General features: G+C 36.6%; 2 protein-coding genes across 2 annotated transcripts; one reads left to right on the top strand and one right to left on the bottom strand.

The window, feature by feature from the left end:
• The first annotated feature begins 3,129 nt into the window (after positions 1-3,129).
• LOC110662545 (myosin-binding protein 1) lies at positions 3,130-9,171 on the top strand. Its single transcript, XM_058144469.1, has 4 exons — positions 3,130-3,639; positions 4,837-6,333; positions 6,989-8,562; positions 8,864-9,171. Exons 2-3 carry the CDS (start codon positions 4,926-4,928, stop codon positions 7,834-7,836), a joined length of 2,256 nt encoding a protein of 751 aa, XP_058000452.1. The 5' UTR covers positions 3,130-3,639; positions 4,837-4,925; the 3' UTR covers positions 7,837-8,562; positions 8,864-9,171.
• A 10,954-nt stretch (positions 9,172-20,125) lies between these two features.
• Positions 20,126-21,208, bottom strand: LOC131178444 (uncharacterized). Its single transcript, XM_058143405.1, has 2 exons — positions 21,148-21,208; positions 20,126-20,498 (listed from the first exon to the last, which is right to left on the bottom strand). The coding sequence occupies exon 2, from the start codon at positions 20,492-20,494 to the stop codon at positions 20,126-20,128; it is 369 nt and encodes a 122-aa protein (XP_057999388.1). The 5' UTR covers positions 20,495-20,498; positions 21,148-21,208.
• Between the last annotated feature and the right edge of the window lie 1,111 nt (positions 21,209-22,319).

Raw genomic sequence — 22,319 nt, 5'->3', positions numbered from 1 at the left:
TCATATTGTCTTTTGGCATTTATGTGTGTGAATTAATTTGTGAATGTAACCAAATATTTTGGAATGAATTTATTTGACTGTTTTGAAAATGTTATGAATTGTGGAGATTGGATGGATTTGTGTTGATTGAGTGATTCGGTGGTTGAGATTTGATAAAGTGCTATTATTGAAAGTGTTTTTCCACAGGTAAATTTTTAGTTTTTCTCAATTACTGCCGGCACTCTGTCAAAATTTTTCCAGAATTTACGAAAAAATAAAATTGGTAAAAAATTTTACATAGCTTTTCAACTTCAATTAAATGTTTTTAGTTCCTACAAAAAATACTTACCACTTTCAAAAAGTAAGAAAATGGTTTTAAAATCTCTTGTAGTGTACTTAATGGGTTATCGATAGATGAAGTTCGGTAAGTCATTAGGTATACTACAGGATCATGTTATACCTTACAGAGGGGTAAGGTGTGACATGTTTATATTTACTTCAAACTTATTTAAGTTAGAAGTATCTCCGATAAGTAGATCAGCAAATTTACTTGTCTTAAATAAACAAGTTTGATGAGTTATTTATTATACCGATCTGACTCATTATCACCTATCCCTATTGATTCAGACATGTCAGAGTTATTATTACTCTAAAATAATTTGATTTGGCCTTTCAAAACAGATTTCAGTGATTAAGATAATTCACTTGTAATATCTTTATATATTTTTAATAAACATTGGCTCTCTTGTTCTATAAATAAAGGCCCTTCCTGTTGAGAGATTCAGATTTTTTTAGCCAACGCCATGATCCCAATTAGAACATTGCATTACTCTCACCTTAAAACTTCTTTCCTAGAGGCAGTTGTAATAACATGTTACCCTAAAAAAGTAGTTGTATGAACCTCAAAAATACTTTAGCACCCGTATTATCTTGAAACCATCCCAACTACATGTCACTATTTTATAGACCATTCGAATCCTTAGTTATCAATAGTCATAATTAAATTACAACTGTCACAATATGATTTCAAATTAAAATTGAACTTATCCAATTTGAAATTAAGATTAACTAATTTAATTTTGAGTCCATTTTTTTATTTTAAAAAATTAAGAAAAGATTAATTATTAAATTTGATAATAATTAGATTGAATCAAAATAAACTAATGACCAAATTTAAAATAAAATCAAAATAGGGATTAAAATTAAAATTAATGTAGATTTTACAGTATAAGAATTCAGTAATGAAGTGTATATTGGTAATATAAAATGTAAAAAATTCCAACTGTTAACTCTATTTATATATATATTTATTGCATTATAAAAGAATTTAAACAAAAAAAGATAATATTTATCAGAAGTGCTTTATTCTTAATTATGATTTATTAGATTAGAGATACGGCAGAATATTAAAAAAAATAAAATATTTAAAAAATGGAAAGTGCGGGAGTGGGGTCCACAGAGTTAAAACGCGCGAAACAATCAGGAACAAGATCTAGTCAACACGGTTTGCAATTTGAGGAAAAATCAACTGATGGTAGAGACAAGAGGTGAGCAAACTTCCATTTAAATTGAAAAATTAAATTAAATCAATTTGATTTAATTGATTTAATTTTAAAATTTAATAAATTTAATTTAATTTATAAATTTTAATAATTTTAATTAATTAGTTTAATTTGATTATTTTTATAAAAAATAAAAAAATTAAATTAAGTTGAAATTATTAATATATATATTAAGAAAATTTTAAGATTTTTTAGTTTTAATTTTTAATTTTTTTTATATTTTTATTATTAAAATTTACTATTAAAAATATAAAATTTTATAAAATTTAATTTCATATTGATTTAATTTATTTTTTTTTAATAATTAATTTAATTGATTTAAAAATTTTTAATTTTTAATTTTTGATTTTATTGGTTCGAATCGTAATCAAACCAAAATTTGTTGGTAACAGCCTCGCATTAATTTCACGGTCAAATCATACCACCGACCGGCCAACTACCACGCTCCCTCATTTGTACTACGTTTCGAGTTTCATTATCCTCACATGCTTTTCATCTAAGTAGCTCGCACCGGCCATCGTTATATGACTGCTTCAGACCTAACGTGCCAACCGGTCATTGTATTGGGTTGTAAGATATTGGTGTTCACTCGCGCGTGACAAAAACTAAGACTGGAACAGGAATTCTTTTCCTTTAGATTCCTCTCCCCTGCACACGAGAAGTCAGGCAAGCAGAGATGGTAGCAAGTTGAGTTTTTATAGGGCCTGTTTTACGGGGTCTGTTTAATATTATTATTAAAATTATTATTAAAAAAGTTATTTTTTTAAATATATTAATTAAATAATATTAAAAAATAATTAAAAATTAAATTTAATTAATTTTAATTATAAAAATATTAAAATAATAAAATATTTTTTTTAAATTATTTTTTTTAATAATATTTAAAATAATATTTTTATTCAAAAAAATAATTTTAAATTTTAAAATTCGATGTTAAATAGGATTGTAATTATTATGTCTAAGTGAATTTTAATTGGATAAATTTAAATGTTATAAATTTAAATTTAAAAAATAATATTGATTTTGAAACGATTTTGATATTGTTTATTATTTTTATAAATAATTAATTATATATAAAATATATATTTTATAATAATATTTATAAGTTTTAAATATTTTATAAAATTATTAAATTTTAAAATATAAATTATTAATAAAAAATAATTTTTATATAAATTATTAATTAAAACATATAAATCAAATGAGTTTAAATTTTTCTTAAATAATAATAATTAAATTTAAAATAAAGTCAAATTAAGTATTTTTTACATATAATTTTTATAATTAATCTCTAAAATTTACTAAATATTTTATTTTCATCTGTTAACTTAACTTATTCCTAAAAATTTATTGAATTTTAATTTTATTTTAGAAAATTATAAAACTTCTTTTTATAATTATTTAAACTTATCATAAAAATTTATTTTTAAAAAGGAGAATTTACTTTCACTAATAAAATACTAAAACTGCATTGAAAGTATTTATGAAATAAAATTAAAATTTAAAAATTTATTAATAACAAATTAATGTTAGGAGATAAAAGTAACATAGAAGTAAAATTCAGTGACCAGGTATACTCATTTTGTTGAGTGCCCCATTTGTTGCGATCCACGAGGTAAGAAAAGTGCTAAACATGCGACTTCAATGGTTAATATTCGCGGGAATCTTTGCTGCTCTGTTCTGTTCATGGTGTTCACTTCGTTTTGATTAAGCCAAAAAAAGCCTAACAGCGCTTTCTGTGTTCTTTCTTTCTTTTCTTTTTCTTTTTTTCAACTAAAGGGTGTGCTTTCGGTAAGCGTCATCTTTCTCCTATGAAGAAGCCGACTTTTTGGTAGTGTCGGCGGGGAGTTCCCCTTTTGTTTTATTTATTTTGTTGTTTTAATATTGCAAGAAATGTTTGAAAACAACGTGCACTGAATAAAATAAATAAAGCAGAGCTGCTTTCTACTGGGTATTTTGGTTTGGTTTTTTGTTTGAATCAGTGTCTGTCCAGAACAACTGCTTCATGGAATTTGTTTCTTGTCTTCAATACGATTTGATTTGACTCTCTAGTTCTGAATTCTCTCTCACTAGCTTCTTGGCTTCCTCACAAGCAAAGGTCAGTTTACTATTGCTTTAGAACTTACTCTTTCACTCCCTTTTCTCTTGGTTGCAATAATAATTCTAACTGTGATAACTCGAATTTACATATTTTTGTTTTTTTCTTATTTTGCATAGAGTTTTGATTCTTTATTGTCTAAATTCGTGTCTTTTGCTGTGAGTGTTTTATTGGTTTCCAAATTCTGATTCTGGCTATATGCTAGAAATTGATCTTGCACACGAATTCATTTGTTTTGTTATTTAACCCCGTTTAGCTTCTAAACTTTGATTCTGTGTTCGCTTTAATTCATAATGAAAATTTAAACCCATAACTACCAGGTCTTCAAACCTGGGGTTTTGTTTTTGTTGAAATGCTATTCTGTTTTCCAAGTATCTTGCAAGCCTGGGATTTTGGGTTTTTCTAATTTTATTTCCTTTCCTGTGAAATGGGTATGTGTTGTCTGCTATTTTTTCTTTCTACTGTCCTGTTCAAGCTATACATAATTGTTCCTTACGGATGTCGAACTTTATGAAAAATTTGATTTTCATCTTATTGGAATGTGATTTATTTGTTTCATTTTAGGGTGTACTTTAGATGCATAGCAAGGGAATGAGATTAAAGTTTTTGAGTTCATAGAACTTGGTTTGCTATCTTCTGATCTGGAAACACATTGAGTTATTAAATCGTTTAGGATTGTCTTGAAGCATTAAGCTTTCCTTTTCTGTTAGTAATTTTTTCGTTAGCTTCTGATTTGGGGGTATATGTATATGCTATACTTTTCCATGGTTTTTTATGTTTCAATAGAAATCTACCTCTGTTTAAATTTCAGAATTCCATATATTAGGTTTTTTTTTTATATATATATAATTTAGGACATATATTTGGAATTTTATGAGTATTGGTTTCTGGCTTTCGTCATATGTATTGGATTAGAGTACCTTATTTATTGACTTCAGATGAAAGATAGACATTACGGTTTTGGTTGGGATAGTTTTCTTCTGTGAAAGGGGTGCACCTTTTTATTGGCAAGAATTTTTCATTTTCTCTAGTTCTGATTAAAGTCCTTTGTCAAAATGTCTGCTTGTTTGCTTTTGGCTTCATATTTCTTTCTGACTTATAAGCACTGTATCTCTCTCTCTCTCTCTCTCTCTCTCTCTCTCTCTCTCTCATCTTTTGACTCTAACCTTTATTCGTTCATTCAATGACATGGTACAGTATCAAATCTTGCTTTGGATTAACATTTTGGATTGGAGCTTGTTCTATTTCATTCAATCAATACTGGGATCACTTAATCTTGCTGGAGTATGGCTACCAGTAGGGTATCATCTGTCAAATCACAGAAAAAATGCCAGAGTGTCAAGACTGCTTTGACATCTGCTGTTCTTGAATGGTTATTAATTTGTATGCTCTTCATTGATGCTATATTATCTTGCTTAATCACAAAATTTGCTTCTTACTATGAACTGCAAACACCATGCCTGCTATGCTCAAGACTTGATCATATTTTAGGCAATAAAAAGTTGAAATATTATTGGGATTTGATCTGTGGCAAACATAAGTTGGAGATCTCATCCTTAGTTCTTTGTCATGCTCATAACAAACTTGTTGATGTCCATGGAATGTGTGAAACTTGCCTCTTCTCATTTGCCACAATCAACAAGTCTAATGCTGAAACATACAGATTATTGGTGGGTAAGTTGGGGGAGGGTTCTAGCTTTGGTTTAAATGAGGACCCATTGCTTGAGGATCATATGTCAGTTCCAAGGCACTGTTCTTGTTGCAATGAGCCATGGATTCCAAGAGGGTACAGCGAAAAGTTGATGCAGACGAAAATAGTTGGTTCTGAGACTGCTGATGATGGCCCTTTATCAGGTGCTGTTGAATATGAGAAGGACAGCCTGAAGAAGATCGAACGATCTGCATCTATCAGAGCTACCCATCAAAGAATAAATAGCGGGCCTGATCATTTATCTCATATTGGTTATACAGAGCTCAATGTTAATTCTGATAATGAATCTGAAGTCCTGTTTTCTGATGATGATAATGATGCAAATGCTCGAAATTGTGAAACTAATCCCAATGAAGATATTGCAGTTGGATATGTGCAGACTGAGCCTCGCATTATTACTCTACCTGATGATTTAGCCTCAGCAAAATTGATAGATGCAGTTACTGCACCTCAGATTCCAATTTCAGTCTCACTCTCACATATACAGTCAGGTTTTATCGAGTCCCATGGTGTTACTTCTATATCTCCTACAGTTGCCATGGGGCATTGTTTTGAAGAATTTGATTGTCAACAAGCTGATGTCAAGTCTGATCTCTATGTATTTCCTGAGCTGATTTCCATTGATGAAGTTCCTCCATCATCAATTGCCAAAGAAACTCCCATTGAAGTATCAGAAGAAAGCAAGCATAGTTTCCTGCACGATGTTCCTGCATCATTGAATACCAAAGAAACTCTTGTGGAAGCATCAAACGAGAGTACACTTATTTCAGTAGAGGATGTTACTTCATCGTCAGTTGCTGGAGAAACTCCTCTGCAAGCATCAGAAAAGAGTAATCTTATTTCTGTAGATGATGTTCATCAATCATCAGAAAGCAAAGAAACCCCAGCTCAAGTATCAACAAATGGCAAGCTTGTTTCTATTGTTGATGTCCTTCCATTATCAAGTGCAGTGGAAACTCCTTTTCAAGGTTTGGAAGATAATTGTAAGTTTAGAACAACTTCCTCTTCTCTCTCTCTCTCTCTCTCTCTCTCTCTCTCTGTGTGTGTGTGTGTGTGTGTGTGTGTGTGTGTGTGTCTCCATGTGTGTTGGTGCACACAAGTGTGTGGATCCTATGCATTAGTATTTTTGCTATAAATGTGAAGTTTTGTGTGTGTGCCTAAATTAATTTATAGTTTTGCAGTATATTATAGTGATTAAGATATTAAAAAAATGGTATATGGTGACATGATGCAGATGCCATGTACAGGAAATCCTGAAAATGCCTAATATGAGTACTACAATGGGAAACAAGCATGGTTGCTTTCATTCATTTGTTCCTTAATGTTATACTGAATTACATTTCCTGATTTTCAAGGTGTCCACAATATTTACTAAGGATATAGAAGTTTCATATTACAAATTTGAAGAATTTGCTTTCAATTACTTTTAAGAGCCACAAAATAAACATGGGGGAGAACTTGGAAAGAATTTGCATATGTTGTGGATATGGATTCCTTCATGTAGTATCTGCTCATATAAAGCACCAGAATGTGAAATTGCATAATTACATTTCACAAGGTATCAGAACACCCCAGTTATGATACATTATTCTGATTAACAATTTGGATCTTTTTTTAACGCAATGTTTTATTTCATAGGTATTGCTAGAACTGAGGAAATTCAGCAAATAGCTGTGACAGATTGTGAGGAGATCTGCAAGACAAAATCTAGATCAGCTACAATGACTGAAACAGCTGCAGAAACAAACCCTGTTTCAAGTGATAGTGGTCTGCTAGTGCCCAACTTGTTGGATCTTGGTGATGCTTATAAGCTAGCAGTTGGCGGTAGGGGGAGACAATTATCTGGAGCTCTTGCAGAACAATGGATAGGGAAAGATTCTTCAAGACTCAGTGATGATTTGAAGCTCTTATTTTCACAGTTATCTGCTGCTCGAGAGCAGTCATTAAACGATACAAGTCCCAGAGTTCCTATGAGCCCAGGAGTCTCTATGAGTCCAAAATTGTCTGTAAATAGTGATGAATTGAAGAATCCTGATGCTTCTAGTGCCATAGGAATGCAAATACTTCAAAAGAGAATCTCACTTGAGAGAAATGAGTCTGTTCTTTCTCTGGATGGAAGCATTGTCAGCGAAATTGAAGGTGAAAGTGTGGTTGATAGGTTGAAACTGCAGATTGAGCATGATAAAAAATTGCTGAGTGCTTTATACAAGGAATTGGAAGAAGAAAGAAATGCATCTGCAATTGCAGCAAATCAAGCAATGGCTATGATTACTAGACTGCAGGAAGAGAAGGCAACACTCCAAATGGAAGCCCTGCAGCACTTGAGAATGATGGAAGAGCAAGCTGAGTATGATATGGAAGCCCTGCAAAAAACAAATGACCTCCTCATAGAGAGGGAGAAAGAGCTTCAAGATCTAGAAGCGGAGGTTGACTTTTATAGGAACAATCTCCCAAGTGAATCATTATTGGAGGATACCAAGGAATGAATTTCTGATTTGAAGACAAAAGATATCAAGGAGGAGCACTCAGAAGCTAGTTCCGTTGAAGTAACTGTAAGAACACCGAGAAAATCCATTACTGAAAAACCAGATATCTGCGGCAAGGAAGAGATATGTCTTCTGTGGATAATAATATCGGTAATGTGAAAATTTTATTGCTAGATTTTGAAGATGAAAGATTGTATATCTTACAGTGCATGAAAAAATTGGAAAACAAGCTTTGCCTGTATTCTAATAATCAACTAGACTTTGCTAATGGTGAATATTATGAAAACGTAGAAGAAAGGGTAAAAGACTTGAAGGAAATGAATAACCAATTGGGATATCAAGTAAACAGTGGAGCAGAAGAGAATGACTTGTCAACACAGAATGATGAAATGGACCTGTTAAAGGACATGCTTTGTCAATTGAGAAATCTGAGTTAATTGGTAATGAATGTAATAAAAATCTTTATAGTGGGCAAAGCTCTCCTCTGCCCTCTGGGGGGATTGATCTGTATTCTCTTGCGACTAGGGTTTCTGACCTGAATGAGAGGTTAAAAGTTCTCGAGGCAGGCAGGAATTTTCTTGAGCATAACTTCAACTCAATCAGAAATGGAGAGGAGGGATTTCGATTCATTCAAGAAATAGCTTCGCACCTGAAAGAATTAAGAAGGATTGGGATAAGAAGGGAGCAAAACATTGCTGAAGGCTTCATCTAAAAACCATCACAAATGTAAGCATTTCAATCTTCTACATATGCAAGCATATTCATGTAAATTTTCATTGAAAATATCTGCGTTCGACTTTTTCTTTCTTCTTGCATGTGAGGCTCTCTGCCTTCATTTTTGAGCATTTGCAAATGCCTGCACTCTCCTTCTCTCATGCAATAATTTTTTTTCTGCGTAATATTTATGCATTTGAGCTTTGACATCTTACATGATCTTCTTACCTGCTCTCTGGTGTATGCAATTTATTCATAATTCTACAAGCTTATCACCATCGTCCACTTGCTTATGTGTTCTAATTTTTCTCAGATGCTTGTGAGAGAAAAGAGATACTTTGATGCTTCAGAAGTAGAAAGGCTATTTATTCATAGTACACTCAAATCTGGTAATGAAGGTTGGCAATCAAATGTACAGTTCCTTTTAAGTTTTTTTCCTCTCACTTTCATTAATATTTTTTTTTGGTGTGACTGGTGAATATAATGTACAAGAGCTGATTTTTTGTGTGTAAAAGAGAGTATTGTGACAATAAATAGTGAAAAATTTATCATTCAACATGAGCAGATCCATGTTTCAATTTGTACATTACTTCAATGAAAGAATTAAGAATTTTCATATTAGTTATTGGCATCATGCAGAGACAGTGTAAGGTTGTGTATACGTGTATAATAATATAATAATGTTTATTATTAGTAATATTAACAAAAGAAATCATGTTTTTCAAAATAAAAAAATATAAAAATAATGTCGAAAAATAAAATAGAATCTAGATTTGGAAGAATTTGGATGAAAATTGTATTCCCTTTATATGACAACCACCACCCCCCTCCCCTCCTCTCTCTCTCTCTCTCTCTCTCTCTCTCTCTCTATATATATATATATATATAAAATTGCTACTTGCTAGGGTTGGTTTTTCTTTGGATTTTTGTCAACATATAAAAAAATAAATTATAAAATATGATTAAATAAAAAAAATATAATATTAATATCTTATAATTGAATTGACTTTGAAAATATTAATATTTACAATATTATCAATACTAATGAACATATCTCTCTTTATATAGATGAATAAACAAACATTTATCAATTGATCACACATTTGATTATATAATTTTATTTAATAAAATATTATTATATTTTTATTTTGCTTTAAATTTTATAGAAAAGAAATTTAATAACTAAATTTATACTCAACTCAACTAAGCCTTTATCCCAAAAATTTGGGGTCGGCTAATAACTAAATTTATAAAAAAATAAATTTAAATTAATGCATATAAAAATTTTCTAGTCAAAAGAGGAGTTAATTGATATGAGCCCTAATTTTACTTCATGGATCCGCAACTGATGGTGGGCAATTCTATGCAATCGGTCGGTGTGGAGAAGTTCAGAAAATTGATGTTTTGGCCTAAGGTGACGGTGGTTGTTCAATCCCTAGAAGGAAGTTTAATGGAGGAAATTCCTGGTGGAGTCATGTGGTGATTCGCTTTTACTTAACAATTCGAAAATTGATTTTTTTTTTTTTTTTTTCCTTTTCAATCAGTCTATTGAGTTCAAAATCAAATTGATTCAATTCTAAATCAAAACAATTAAAATTATTTTTAAATTAAATTAAAATCATTTGGTATAATCTAATTCTGAGTTAATAAAATTTTAATTAATATATTTAATTAAAACTAAACCTAAATCCTGAACCTTAAACCTTAGACCCGAAATTACAGGTTGAAGGCTGTGACCACCCTTAGGTACAGGCAAGAAGTTGTGCAGCAAAATCAACTCCTTAATTAAGGCCCCATTCAACCACGTAAACAATGTGTAAGCGATTATTTGGTTTTCAAGGTCCATGACTTTGACTTTTAAACCTCTCCAATCTCATTCAAACTTCCAATTCCGCGGCTTCAAGTCAACACAACACCCAAATATCAAACCATCTTTCACGAATCATGCACCCAACTGCTTATATAATCCCTCTAATGTACGTTTATTAACCACAAATCATCTTCATCCGCAGCAGCCATCATTCTTCTAGCTATATCTCCATCAAGAAATAAAAAGAATATATTGTTTTCATTTCTTGTTACAAAATGAGTTGCCGTTTGCTCATTGTTTCCCTTCTTTTTGCTTCCTGCTTTCAAGAAATGTTGGGTGCGAGGCCTTTAGAAGGAGAGAAAAATTTTGTAATCCAATCTCTAAGGGGTCCGGTGACTCCATCTCATGGGTCATGCACCACGTATGTTCCAGGAGGCAAGTGCACGTTAGGTGAAAAGAACTTTGCTGGCAAGGTTTCTCATGTACCATCACCACCTGTCTTTACAGAAGTTGCTGCAAATTTTGCAGTTGCTTCTGTCAATAAACAAGATGCAAGTTCTTGATTTTATCTGGAGTTCTCATCATCATGCAAGAAATAAGCTATATATACTGAAGGAGATGATAGAAATAGAATACGGAAGTTCCAACTTTCCTTTTCTTTTTCCTTTCTTGAGCAATCACAGAAAACAAAAGTGTGGTTGCCAAAACCGATACCGCTGTACATGTTAATTCATTTTTATTTATAATGATTCATTCTTTTATTGATTTTCTTTTTCCATCATATGCTCTGCAATTCTTGATGGGATGCCATTGATCTCCATTAAATTCTTTGTTTTCGGCCATCTTTTTAGACCAAGAGATCGATCTCATTGACAATCAGCAATCAATAATAAAAAAATTAACAGCTGAAAATCTCATATTTCAATTATAAAATTTCCTACTTTTAAAAAAGTTGGTCTGAAAGTTATATTTATTAAATATTTAACGTCAGCAGTTATAAAATTAAAAGTTAAAGGCTGACTCCCAATCGTTCAACTATTTTGATACTACGAGATCATCAAAATTTTCAATGGAAAAATAATAAAATATATCAAATGTAAAAATACTTAATAAAAACTTAAACATGTCTTTGAGGGTTGGACTGGGTTGGGGGGAGCGTGTCAAATGCACTCCAAATTCATCGCAGGCACACGTCAGGTCAGGACAGCAGGAGGGTTGACCATGCTGTCCATGCAAAACTTGGTCCAAGCGCGTGTTCTTCATTTTTTTTTTTTATTTTAGAAAACAGTTTGCAAATTTTTGGGTTTTGAGGTTAATTTTTTATAAAAAAAATATCTTATCTTACACGTAACTAGTAAAGAGAAAAAATTGTTTAGGTACTATAAAATAAAATATTAAGATAAACTACAATTTAGTTTTCTCTATATATTAATTCATATATTTTAAGTCACTTATTTAATAATTAATATTTTAATAAACATACATATTAATCTTTTTGTTCAAATTTTCATATAATTTATAGTTAATTATAATAAAAATTTTAATAGAAAATAATTTAATTTTTTAGACTTCATTTTATTAACAAAGAATTCTTGGTGTAGTTGCTTGTTGTACAAAGAGGCATCTCCAAGAAATTCTGTGAAAATATTAGTGATAGCTTGCAGGATGGTTAAATGGCAGAATTGAATTTGGTGATATTCTCCAAGCGAGGCGAACCAATCTTGAAGAGAACCAATAGTCTGAGAAATGAATTCCCTAAGGAAAACATGAGAATTAGCATCTTCTCGAAACATTTGAACGTCTATGTAACACCCCTCACCCGTCTACAGTGTAACTGAGCGAGGCGTGCTACATTCGGTGTCTTAGCACCTTATCTTATCTTACTTTATTCTTTTAATAATTTATTCTTGTTATATTTTAATATTAATTATTTTTAGACGGAGAAACCAGTGGAATTTCTCCTATTTTATTATCAGTTAACGTCTTTCACTATTTACCTGCTTGAAATTTTCAATAATATTTTACAATAAAAATATCATTCATGCTCATCATATTCATCTCACTTTCAATTCTTGTAATTCACATCTCATTCATATATCTCAATTTCATTTTCATTTTCATGCATTTCCATTCATGCACAATTTATATATATAAATTCTCAATTTTTATTAATTTACATGATTTACAGACTGATTATATAAATTCATAATTTACATGATCTGCAAATTAATTACAGTTTCATAATCGGTATTTCAATATACAATTCATAGTTTACATTATAAATAATAACTAATTATAATGTACAAAATACATGATATGATCTATATGGACCTTATCTACATGCATTGCTGAGGAAGTGACAACCTTGAACACTCGGCAGATCAGAACTCCAAAATCTCTGTTTAATATTCGCTGGGCTTTAACTTTAGTACCTGTGCGAGGAAACAAATCCATCGCGCTAAGCATTACTGCTTAGTGGTGTAATAATATAGCAAGAAAATAATATAACAAGTAAAAATAATTGGAGCATATTTTCTATACTCAAGAATTTTACTGAGTTCATATGAAATTTTTCATACAATATATCTTTCGTCATTTATGTTGCTCTCTAGAATCACTTCTTTCATAAGTTTACAATAATCATTTATATAATGTACAAATAAATCTAAAATTTATACTTATATTCTTATGAAAGTCACATTTGTAATGTTATTTAAGTTATAATTTGTCACGACCCAACCTGTGGGCCGGACCGGCACTAGGACCTGGGCCAGCCTAAAGCCCCCGAGGCCCGTAGTAAGCCTAACTGTTCATTTACCCAATTCTAAGGCCCATTTGGGCCCAATTTCAAGAAAACAAACGGACAGAGTCCCGCCATAAAATGGACTTTCCAATGGAGAGTTTTCGACTCCCCCGACCTGTAAACACAATAAACAATCCATTGGGGAGCTCAGCTCACCCTCCACATACTCATCAACATAATAATAAATGGGAGCTCAGCTCCCTCATCCAATCCATCAAAACAGACTTAAAATATTAAGTTTACAGGTCCAACATGAATATAATATTACAGACCAAATTCAAATAATTACTGCTAACACATGCGAAAATTCTAGGAGTAATTAAAATTACACAAATATTAATAAATAACCTGCGAAGTAGAAAAGCAGGTTAACCCAGAACAAAATATCCTCCTGTGGCCTGTAAAAATTTTTGAACAGGAGTGAGCGTTCGACTCAGAGAGTAAAATATCAATTTTAACCATAATCTCTATAACTATCTAAAACTCATGCAACCTGTGGAATGAAATGCAACATCAGCAATAAATTCACATCATAGCATCAAAAAGGTAATTTGGAGCACTCACGCACCCTGTAACATCAATCATAATATATGGGAGCTGATCCCCTATACAGCTCTCTTAAATCCAACCTGGTGCCAGCGAAGAACTCAGCTCGGACTTCCACTTAAATACCAAATCGGGGTCCCAGCGAAGAACTCAAGCCGTGTCTACCCCGAAGGACCGGGTCCCAGCGAAGAACTCAAGCCGTGTCTACCCGTCCTATCCATAGTCCACACCACATCACACGCACGCCAACGCACGCACACTGCTCCAAATTACCACAACAACATACATGGCACTTTAACATTTATCAATGCATCATAAATCGTGCCTAGAGTTTAACTACATAAATATATGCATATAAGTGATGCATGGGCATGCTGAACATATAATAATATTGAAATTACAATTAAAATTAATATTTTACTCACAGACTTGACGACAATCACTGTGGCGGCTGGACGGAGGAAGAAGGCTGTCCCGGCTCACCTGACAATTATATTACAATTATTTAATACAATCTGACTCAATACAAATAAAGAAAAGACCAATTACGTCCTAAGTCGTGCCGAAAATCCGGCAGAGTCTCCCCTATACCTAGGACCTACCCAACCTGCAAAAGGGTTCAAAACACACTTCTATACTCACAATCCATATATCCATAGTTCAATCATATCACACAGCCCCTCCTGGGCCCATCAAATCAGTCATCCATCACAATACGCAAAATTTTAATTTAGTCCTTATTATTGATCATTTTTGCAAAAACTGCCCAAACAAGCTCTAAAAATTATAAAACTTTGCCCCGCGGTCCTTAGCAATATTACTAAGCTATTGCAAAAAGAATCGTAATTTTCTAAGCTACCACGAATATTTTATGGATTTTTAATCCTATTTAAGCACTAGAAAATTACGAAAAAGCAAGGTTCGGGTTTACCTTTGCCGATTCCGACTTCGGGAACGCGCTCGGGACGTCTGACAATGGGGGGCTAGCCAAAACCTCGGTCCAGTTCGGAGACTTTTCCAGAACGGTCCGTTCGCCCGAAATTTGCGCACTTGGCCAATCGCGAATTTTCGCGAATCGAGGATACCTACACGAAGCCCATAACACGGGGGTTAGTACATAAATTTTTCAGAATTTTCTAAGCTCATTTAATGCTCGAAAATACACTGCGAAGTTCCGTGGGACCCACCGAAAAACGGTGTCGGAAAAATTCGAAATTTATGTCGTTGCGAAGCTCTCGACGAATGGAGCGTGCTGGTGGCCTCGGTTTCCTCGTGAGATTCACGGTTTTCGAGAAATCTAGCCCAAAAATCAAAATGGGCTAAAATCTTCCCGAGCAAAAATCGGACAATCCACTCGATGGATTTCGGCGTTCTTGGTGTCTATGGAAAGCTCTCGCCGAGTAGATGATTTTGGACACAAGACCCGGTCCAATTAGTGGCCGGATCGGCCGGATTTGGCCGAGGAAGTCGAAGCGGCGCGCGCAGGGACGTTACGCGCGTTCGGCCGTTGGGCGGCCGGCTGGCTGGCGCTACCGTCGCCGGGCTGGCTGGGCTGGTCAAGGGCGCAAGGCGGAGAGGAGAGAGAAACGAGAGAGAAGAGAGGAGAGGGCGTCGCGCGCGGGAGGAAGAAAAAGAGAAGAGACCGGTCCGATTCGACCGGTCCGATCCGGTCCGGTTCGATTCGGCCGGTTCGATTCGAAATACAAAATTTTGAATTTTTACTCTGCCTCGGGACAGAAAACGAGGTCCAAAAATTCCGAAAAAATTCCGTAAAACTCAGAAAAATACGTAGACTCCAAATATATTTTTTGTTTTGCCACGTGGTCTTTAAATTAATTTTTAAAAATCATCAAAGTTTATATTTTCGGAAAATCGAACCCGATTTTTAAAATCCGAAAAATCTCAAAAAAATTCCTAAAATTTAAATAAAATTAAAATACCAAAAATACTCATAAATAATAAAATTTTGGGGTGTTACATTCTTCCCCCCTTATAGAAAATTCGTCCTCGAATTTTTACACAAGGCAGAATAAAGTACATGATTATACATTGAACAAGTAAGGGTACTTGCTACGCATGTCCCGTTCTGACTCCCAGGTGCACTCTTCCACCGACTGACTCCTCCACAAAACCTTAACCATAGGGATCTGTTTGGATCTTAGCTGTCTTACTTGGTAGTCCACTATGGCTACAGGTTGCTCCTCAAATGTCAAATTCTCCTTTAGTTCTATCACATCCGGCTGCAGTACATGAGAAGGATCGGGAATGTATTTCCTGAGCATGGAGATGTGAAACACGGGATGAACGTGAGAAAGGTTGGGTGGTAACTCCAACCGGTAAGCAACTGCTCCAACTCTATCAATAACCTCAAAAGGTCCAATATACCGAGGTGCCAACTTGCCCTTCTTTCCAAATCTCATGACTCCCTTCATTGGAGAAACCTTCAGAAATACATAGTCGCCCACTGCAAACTCCACATCCCTTCGCCCTGGGTCCGCATAACTCTTACGCCATCTGAAAGTTGTTTGACTGCTCCTCGATTAAAGGAACTACCTCTGAAGTGTACTGCACTAGGTCTACATCATGCACCCTTGCTTCCCCCATTTCTGTCCAACACAGAGGAGACCTACACTTTCTTCCATATAATGCCTCATAGGGTGCCATCCCTATGCTGGAGTGATAACTGTTGTTATAGGCAAACTCCACCAAAGCTAGCTGCTCATCCCATTGACCTCCAAAATCCAAGACACTCATGCGAAGCATGTCTTCCAGTGTTTGGATTGTCCTTTCGACCGCCGTCCGTCTCGAGGGTGGAAAGTCAGAAGTTCAACTGTGTGCCAAGTGCCTCCTGTAACTTTCTCCAAAACCGAGAAGTGAACTGGGGCCCTCTGTCAGATATTATGGAAGCCGGAACTCCATGCAATCTGACTATTTCTCGAATGTAAAGCCAGGCATACTGTGCCACAGAGTAGGTAGTCTTCACAGGTAAGAAGTGAGCTGATTTGGTCAGACGGTCTACAATTACTCATATCGAGTCATATCCTCGCGTGGTACGAGGCAACCCAGTCACAAAATCCATAGTAATCATTTCCCACTTCCATTCTGGGATAGGGAGCTCTTGCAGCTTCCCTGACGGTCTCTGGTGTTCAAACTTCACCTTCTGACAAGTCAAGCACTTGGACACAAAGTCTGCTATGTCTCTCTTCATGCCATTCCACCAGTAGCTATCTTTCACATCATGGTATATCTTGGTGGAACCTGGGTGGACACTGTAAAGTGTGTAGTGTGCCTCGCGCATGATTTCATCCCTGAGGTTGTCCACATCAGGCACACATATCCTAGAACCATGCACTAGGGCGCCATCATTGGCAAATCCAAACTCACCACCTTCACCTTGCTGTACTCTTTCTATGATCTTCATCAATTGTTGGTCTCTGTGCTGGGAAACTCTAACTCTGTCCCTCAAGTCTGGCCTCACTGAAAAGTGAGCCAACAATACCCCCTCATCTGAAAGATCTAGGATTAAACCTTGATCCATCAACTCATGTACCTCCTGAATCAGTGGTCTCTTCTCTACTGAAATGTGCGCCAAACTGCCAGAAGATTTTCGGCTCAAGGCATCTGCCACAACATTGGCCTTTCCAGGGTGGTACTGGATGGTGCAATCATAGTCTTTCAGAAGTTTCATCCATCTCCTCTGTCTCAAGTTTAAATCCCTCTGTTGGAAGATGTACTTTAAACTCTTGTGGTCGGTGTATATCTCGCACACTTCACCATACAGGTAGTGTCTCCAGATTTTAAGTGCAAAGATTACAGCCGCCATTTCCAAATCATGGGTGGGGTAGTTCTGCTCATGCCTCTTCAGCTGCCTTGAAGCATAAGCCACTACCTTTCCATTCTGCATCAAAACACACCCTAGGTCAACTCTGGAGGCGTCACAATACACGGTGTATCCTTCACCACTCACAGGTAGTGTCAACACAGGGGCAGTGGTTAGACACTCCTTAAGCTTCTGGAAACTCACCTCACAGTCATCTGTCCAAATGAATGGAACATTCTTCCTGGTCAACTTAGTTAAGGGAGCCGCTATCCTGGAGAAATCTTGTACAAAACGCCTATAGTAGCCAGCTAAACCCAGAAAACTTCGCACCTCAGTGACTGTTGTAGGCCTAAGCCAATCAGTTACAGCTTCAATTTTCTTGGGATCCACTTGAATGCCGTCACTAGAAACCACGTGTCCCAAGAATGAGATGCTTTCTAGCCAAAATTCACATTTCGAAAATTTGGCGTATAGCTGGTGCTCCCTCAAAGTCTGCAACACCATCCTCAAGTGCCACACGTGTTCTTCCTCGGTCCGAGAGTATACCAGAATGTCATCTATGAATACGATGACAAAACGGTCCAAAAATGGCTTGAACACCCTGTTCATCAAGTCCATGAAGGCTGCTGGTGCATTAGTGAGTCCAAAAGACATCACCAAGAACTCATAATGACCATATCTTGTCCTGAAAGCCGTTTTGGACACGTCCTCATTCCTGATTCTCAATTGATGGTAGCCTGACCGCAGGTCTATCTTGGAAAAGAATCTAGCTCCTTGGAGCTGATCAAACAAATCATCGATCCGAGGAAGTGGATACTTGTTCTTCACAGTCACCTTGTTCAGCTGTCTGTAGTCAATACACAACCTCAATGACCCATCCTTCTTTCTCACAAATAGAACAGGAGCACCCCAGGGTGAAGTACTCGGACGTATGAAACCCTTGTCCAAAAGCTCCTGTAGTTGCTCCTTTAACTCTTTCAATTCTGCTGGTGCCATCCTGTAAGGTGGCATTGATATGGGGTTTGTACCCGGAACAACATCAATGCAGAACTCTATTTCCCTTCCTGGTGGCAACCCTGGAAGCTCTTCAGGGAAGACATCCATGAATTCTCTGACAATAGGAACATTTTCCATGCTGACACCTTCTACAGATGTATCTCTCACCAATGCCAAATACCCTTGGCATTCACGCCTCAACATTTTTCTGGCACTAATTGCTGACACCAAATTATATGGAGCCATGCTCCTGTCACCATCAAAGCTAAACTCTTCCACACCAGGTATGTGGAAATACACCTTTTTGTTCCTGCAGTCTAAGGCGGCATAATGAGTTGCCAACCAATCCATCCCCAGGATTACATCGAAATCCATTACTGGTAGAGGGACCAAGTCTGCTGGGAGGATCTTTCCATCCACTACCACTGGGCTACCCGGAAATACCATGTCTACATCTATGTTGTCACTAAGTGGGGTAGCTACTGACAAAGGGCACTCTAAAGTTGTAGGGTTTCTACCCAACCTCATGGCAAACACAGGGGAGACAAATGAGTGCGTAGCACCCGGATCTATCAAAACACGAGCCTCATAAGAATGGACGGAAGAATACCCGCCACAATCGCATTTGAAGCTTGAGCATCCCGGTGGGTCGTGGTGAAAACTCGAGCTTGACCTACCCCGAGTGGCGTAACTCGACATCGACTTCTACCTCCTGATCTGCCTCCAAATCCACGTCCCCCTTGTCCTCGGCCCTGTTGGCCATCGAATCGATCGCTGCCATGTTGGAAGCACCCGGATACAACTGGCGAGGAACATTTGCAACAGAACCCTGTGACCCCATCTGTGGCTCGCTGAACATGGGGCATTCTCTAGCAAAGTGACCCGGTTGGCCACACCTGAAGCATACTCCTGATCCCATCAAACAAGGTCCTGAATGTCCTCTTCCACACTGTGCACAAGGTGCCAAGGAGGATCCTGAGCCAGACCCAGAACTGCTGTACCCCGAACTGTGACCACTGCTGGATCCGTACCCTGGTCTGAATCCTCGTGGTTTGTGTCTAAAACCACTTTTCTTGTTCCTACTCTTTCCTCTGTAATTACTCTGGCCACCACTATCCGGAGTACCCATGGAAGGGACACCTGAGGAACCCTCTGCTCTGTTTTTCTTTGCTCTTCCGCTGTCATCCACAGCATAACTGATCTCAATCTGTCTAGCTCGATCAACCACCACATCAAAAGACTGATCAGACATCATGGCCAGGTTTGCATATCTCCTGTCAAGCCCCTTTAGGAATCTTTTCACCTTCATAGTCTCTGTAGATACTGCTGTAGGGGCATATCTGCTCAATTCCAGAAATTCTGTAGCATATTCATCTACAGACCTGCCATTCTGTCTTAAGGCCTCAAAGGCCCACTGCTTCTGATCTCTGAAGCTTTCTGGCACAAACCGATTGATAAAAAGTTCCACAAACTGAGCCCATGTCAAACCCTCCATCCGGGGTAACACGTAGTCATTCATCCATTGTCTAGGCATGGGCCCCATGACGTGCTGCATACACTCTATCAATCTTCTATCACCAATCAGATTCTGTTCTGCTCGTCAGGAATCCAAAAACCGATATGCATCGTCTGACACATCATAGGTACCAGGCACCAACTTCTTGAAATTTATGATCTGTTTGTAAGATTCCTCTCTTGGTGCGGTGGACTGCTGCTGCTGTGGAGGGTGGACCATATACTGCGCCATCATGTCGATGGTTCTCTGCAGACCAGCTAGAGTAGCTGCCATGGGGTCCATGGGACCCTGTGCCATGAAAGACTGTTCCTGAACTGTGGGTAGCTGCTCTTCTACTTGAGCAGCTCTAGGCCTCCTACCCCGCCTCCTCGGGGCAGGCGCCTCATCCTGTGCCGACACCTCGTCGGGCACATCTGGTTCTGGTGCAGTGGCAGCTCTCCTGCTTCTACGCATTTTCCTGAAATTCAGCAGCATTAGCCCACAAAAATTCAAAACTGTGCATTACACAGCTCTATAGACTCATATTTACACACAATATATGGAGCAGAAACTAGAAGCAAAGATGACAATGCAAGACGAATGTGAGCCCTATTTTTCCGCATGTGACTCCTATTAGACTCTTCTCAACATTTTAGACAGACATTCCCTAAGAATCTGGAGCCTAAGCTCTGATACCACATTTGTCACGACCCAACTTGTGGGCCGGACCGGCACTAGGACCTGGGCCAGCCTAAAGCCCCCGAGGCCCGTAGTAAGCCTAAATGTTCATTTACCCAATTCTAAGGCCCATTTGGGCCCAATTTCAAGAAAACAAACGGACAGAGTCCCGCCATAAAATGGACTTTCCAACGGGGAGTTTTCGACTCCCCCGACCTGTAAACACAATAAACAATCCATTGGGGAGCTCAGCTCACCCTCCACATACTCATCAACATAATAATAAATGGGAGCTCAGCTCCCTCATCCAATCCATCAAAACAGACTTAAAATATTAAGTTTACAGGTCCAACATGAATATAATATTACAGATCAAATTCAAATAATTACTGCTAACACATGCGGAAATTCTAGGAGTAATTAAAATTACACAAATATTAATAAATAACCTGCGAAGTAGAAAAGCAGGTTAACCCAGAACAAAATATCCTCCTGTGGCCTGTAAAAATTTTTTAACAGGAGTGAGCGTTCGACTCAGAGAGTAAAATATCAATTTTAACCATAATCTCTATAACTATCTAAAACTCATGCAACCTGTGGAATGAAATGCAACATCAGCAATAAATTCACATCATAGCATCAAAAAGGTAATTTGGAGCACTCACGCACCCTGTAACATCAATCATAATATATGGGAGCTGATCCCCTATACAGCTCTCTTAAATCCAACATGGTGCCATGAAGAACTCACTTCGGACTTCCACTTAAATACCAAATCGGGGTCCCAATGAAGAACTCAAGCGTGTCTACCCCGAAGGACCGGTCCCAATGAAGAACTCAAGCGTGTCTACTCGTCCTATCCATAGTCCACACCACATCACACGCACGCCAACGCACGCACACTGCTCCAAATTACCACAACAACATACATGGCACTTTAACATTTATCAATGCATCATATATCGTGCCTAGAGTTTAACTACATAAATATATGCATATAAGTGATGCATGGGCATCTTGAACATATAATAATATTGAAATTACAATTAAAATTAATATTTTACTCACGGACTTGGACGACAATCACTTTGTGGCGGTGGGCGGAGGAAGAAGGTCATTCGGCTCACGACAATTATATTACAATTATTTAATACAATCTGACTCAATACAAACAAAGAAAAGACCAATTAAGTCCTAAGTCGTGTCGAAAATCCTGAGTCTCCCTATACCTAGGACCTACCCAACTGCAAAAGGGTTCAAAACACACTTCTATACTCACAATCCATATATCCACAGTTCAATCATATCACACAGCCCCTCCTGGCCCATCAAATCGATCATCCATCACAATACGCAAAATTTCAATTTAGTCCTTATTATTGATCATTTTTGCAAAAGCGCCCAAACAAGCTCTAAAAATTATAAAACTTTGCCTCATGTCCTTAGCAATATTACTAAGCTATTGCAAAAAGAATCGTAATTTTCTAAGCTACCACGGATATTTTATGGATTTTTAATCCTATTTAAGCACTAGAAAATTACGAAAAAGCAAGGTTCGGGTTTACCTTTGCCGATTCCGACTTCGGGAACGCGCTCGGGACGTCTGACACTGGGGGGCTAG

The sequence above is a fragment of the Hevea brasiliensis genome, chromosome 3 (assembly GCF_030052815.1).
Source record: "Hevea brasiliensis isolate MT/VB/25A 57/8 chromosome 3, ASM3005281v1, whole genome shotgun sequence".
Classification (NCBI taxonomy): domain Eukaryota; kingdom Viridiplantae; phylum Streptophyta; class Magnoliopsida; order Malpighiales; family Euphorbiaceae; genus Hevea; species Hevea brasiliensis.
The sequence above is the reverse complement of the archived record's forward strand: the minus strand, read 5'-3'. Positions and strand labels throughout refer to the sequence as shown.

Bases quoted from the DNA above. Each gene is read 5' to 3' on its own strand.
- LOC131178444 (XM_058143405.1), bottom strand. From the start codon at position 20,494: ATGCGTAGAAGCAGGAGAGCTGCCACTGCACCAGAACCAGATGTGCCC.
- LOC110662545 (XM_058144469.1), top strand. From the start codon at position 4,926: ATGGCTACCAGTAGGGTATCATCTGTCAAATCACAGAAAAAATGCCAG. The intron at 6,334-6,988 runs GTAAGTTTAGAA...TTTATTTCATAG, and splicing joins TCAAGGTTTGGAAGATAATT to GTATTGCTAGAACTGAGGAA.